The 3,394-nt window shown below is 41.7% G+C and overlaps 1 protein-coding gene across 1 annotated transcript; it reads right to left on the reverse strand.

Annotated features, from left to right (window-relative positions):
• Positions 1-1,147: 1,147 nt before the first annotated feature.
• On the reverse strand, positions 1,148-2,606 carry LOC148850126 (putative strigolactone esterase DAD2). Its single transcript, XM_088943317.1, has 2 exons — positions 1,929-2,606; positions 1,148-1,839 (listed from the first exon to the last, which is right to left on the reverse strand). The coding sequence occupies exons 1-2, from the start codon at positions 2,297-2,299 to the stop codon at positions 1,410-1,412; spliced, it is 801 nt and encodes a 266-aa protein (XP_088799443.1). The 5' UTR covers positions 2,300-2,606; the 3' UTR covers positions 1,148-1,409.
• Between the last annotated feature and the right edge of the window lie 788 nt (positions 2,607-3,394).

Consider the following 3,394-nt stretch of genomic DNA (forward strand, 5'->3'; position numbering starts at 1 on the left):
CCTGGTTCAAGGTAAATTTGTACTCTGATTCACTTTTGCTTGTGTTTGGCAATATTACATTTATGCATTGACAAATGATAGAAAATACATTTTCCATTGCATATTTACATTGATAATAGGATGTAAAAGTACATAAATGAAAAAGAAGTAAATTTGAATTCAAGTGGGCTTTTGACAAAAAAAAGACATGTGCATTCATTATAGCTAAAAGTCTGTTTGGTAAAAAGAAAAATTTGTTAGTGCAAAATTAATCCAACTTTACAATTTATATAGACCGTTTTACATTCTATATATTTACATTCACACTTATTTGCATCATTTCTAAATGGGGACTAACAGCCTATGCTATTGAGAGAATTTCTGAAAATGCCACATTATCATGAGAATGGATAAATTAGTAATTATATATTAATTTATTTTTGTTAAAAACCAAAACATAAGCATAAATAAATGAACTGCTCAGAACATTCCCAACTTTGAAACTGTCTCAAACAGCCTAACATATTGGCCCCAACAGCCAAAATTAACCCAATTCTTATAAAGAATCACGTCTTTTAAGCGTGAGAGAGAGAGAGAGAGTGGGGATCGGATTCATCTATCCATGGTTCCAAGTTTAGATATTTTATTTCCCATCTTTTGGCTAGGCGATCTGTTGTTTCTGTTGGGTTCATCTATCCACAGCTGTTGTCTTATTATCGTAAATTCGGAAATGACTAGAGCTAGGACTTATGCTTGGCTACTGGCTAGCGTCCACATACACAAGGAATGACGGACTATCACTATTCAGTGGTCAATAACAACCGGCTAAGGGATATCTTTTATTTAAGCTACAGGCTACAGGTCAATAACAACCGGCCCATTATCATAATCGAGTTTCTTGTTCTCACAACCATTATATGACTGTAAGGCCGTAACGATTATTCATTGTGCATCTTGTTGTATCACATCTCAAGATTTTTCTCTTTTTCCTTTTTGCAATGTGAGATATGACCCTGTGCAACGATTATTGCCACAGAATAAAGGGCGCCCCTACATCCCCGCTGTATATTATAAAAGCACCGTAACAACCCCCTCCACACGTACGTTCACAAGAGAAAGTCGGAAAGAGAAGGAAATCATAAACCACAATGCCACAAGACAAAAATCCTGCTTCACGTGATTTCCACGTGCGGAATCTTATCCTTTCTAACGAGTTACGAGAGAGAGAGAGATCGTATATGGGACTATGGCCCTATGGCGTTGGGTGAGTATCTCAAAGCAAAGTAGCAACAAACTTAAAACCTTAACAAAAAAATCAAAGGGCTATTTACCGCAACCTATTAGCCAGGTGTCAACATCGTTAGATCGCTAGCCTTATTCGTTGTCTGACGCACATCTGATTCACGGAATTGCGGACCGCACTATTCGAGTCACCGCTGTAGAGCTCGCCGTAGACGGAAAGCCAGTAAACCCGGCGCGCTCAGGTGCGGTAAATGTCCTTCAGTGTCTAATATCTCCACCGTATTCCGGCCACCCAGATGGTTCTTAAGGTAATTCGCCACCGATATCGGCACCGAGACATCTTTGGCCGTCTGAATTATACAACAAGGCACCTTCACTAGACCCAAAATCCCCCTCAAATCGCTATTGAACACGGTTCGGCACACGAAAAGCGATATGTCGGGCCTCATGTTGAATAAGGTCCGGCTGAATTCTCTAACGGCATCCGGCACGTCCGCTCCCACTGCTAACGGCGCGAACCCACTAACCCATGCCTCGTAATTAGCCTCCATTGCCGAGAATACCTTCTCGATCTCTCCCTGCTCGAATCCACCGTGATAATCTGCGTCATTTAAGAACCTGTCAAGTAAATAAGAAAGCCACCTGGATTATTTTCATGCTTATAGAATTTAGCATTTATTTTGTCTCTTAAATTAATTCTTAATTACCTAGGCGAGGCACCGATAAGGACGAGTTTGGTGAAGAGATCGGGTCGGCGAATAGAGGCTAAGATTCCGATCATGGCAGAAACAGAGTGGCCGACGTAGGCGCATTTGTCAACGCGGAGGGCATCAAGGATGTGAAGTAGATCGTCCACATAGGCGTCGAGAGTGGTGTATCGTCGGAAGTCGAAGTAATCAGGATTAACACTGCCGGCGCATACAAGGTCATAGAGTACGATGCGGTTGTGCTGGGAAAAGTAGGGTAGGATGCGCTGCCAAGCTGATTGATCGGTGCCAAAGCCGTGGGCGAGGACGAGGGTCTTGTCGCCGGTACCGACGACCCTGACATTGAGGGCTTCTAATAGAGTGTTTTTCATGCTTTTCCGTTTTAATAAAAAAAGGAAATGATGATTTTGGGGCGAGAGGTAGCCTCAGTAAGAGCTCTGTTGAACCTTGAACGGGACCCTGTATCTGTATGACTACGACTCTCCGAGAAGGTCCCAATAATTTAATATGATTGAGCGAGCGTCAAGGAGGATTCAGTGCTTCAGTTCTGAGTGTGAGCACGTGTGGTTGAGGTGGTGCCAATTGGAAGTCCACGTGACTGATCAGAATCACTGACCTGTAAAAATTAGGCCACAAATATCTTTTTCCCCAAATTTCAGGAAAATCCACTCCTATTTTCTTAACCACAAGTTTCCCAGCAAATTTTTATTCCATTTGAGATTAGAGAAAGAACAAATTATGACTTGGGAGCTTCAATGTGAGCTGAGCAGTTCTGATCTGTCTATGGCGACGAATTGGGAGGCGTGAGTCAATGTCATACTACGAATTAACCATTTCTTTTCGTTTTTTTTTTTTTTTGTCGGTAGAAAAATTAACTATTTCTTATAATCATCATAGCTCGATTGTCCTTACACCATGACAAGACAAGGTATCATATCCGGAAAACTTTAATAGAAATATTGTTAATAAAATGAGAATATAAATTATCGTTTTGTGCCTTTCTAAATCCCTAAAAAAGTAAAACATTATAACAAGTGTTATGTTCGGAATGGTCGAGGAAAACAAACACTGTAAATTCACTCCCTAGTCGAGATAAGATTCAGGTGTTTGAAGTCCGACGTATTTGGAATGGCCGAGGACTAGCGGGTCAAACCTTCGAGAAGGAGAATGTTAAAGCCCTAGGTTGATACATGAGACGAGGAATATGATGATTAAGTTAGTACCGGGAGATGCAAAGTGGACGGGGTCTGAATTATGAACACTCAAACGAGATTATGAGGAGATCTCAAATGCTAGCTTGAGAGTGCGGCCATCCAAGGCTGCCAGTCACCTGCACGCGTTCCGATTGAGTCCGCTCTGAACCACGCCATCTAACACGTGTAGGCCCGCGATCGGACGAGCCAAGCACGCCTACATCAACGATTAAGATTTGATGAACAAAATTGCAAATTCAACTGCATTAATGG

The sequence above is a fragment of the Nelumbo lutea genome, chromosome 5 (genome assembly GCF_056320005.1).
Source record: "Nelumbo lutea isolate HS-2025 chromosome 5, American lotus-T2T, whole genome shotgun sequence".
NCBI lineage: Eukaryota > Viridiplantae > Streptophyta > Magnoliopsida > Proteales > Nelumbonaceae > Nelumbo > Nelumbo lutea.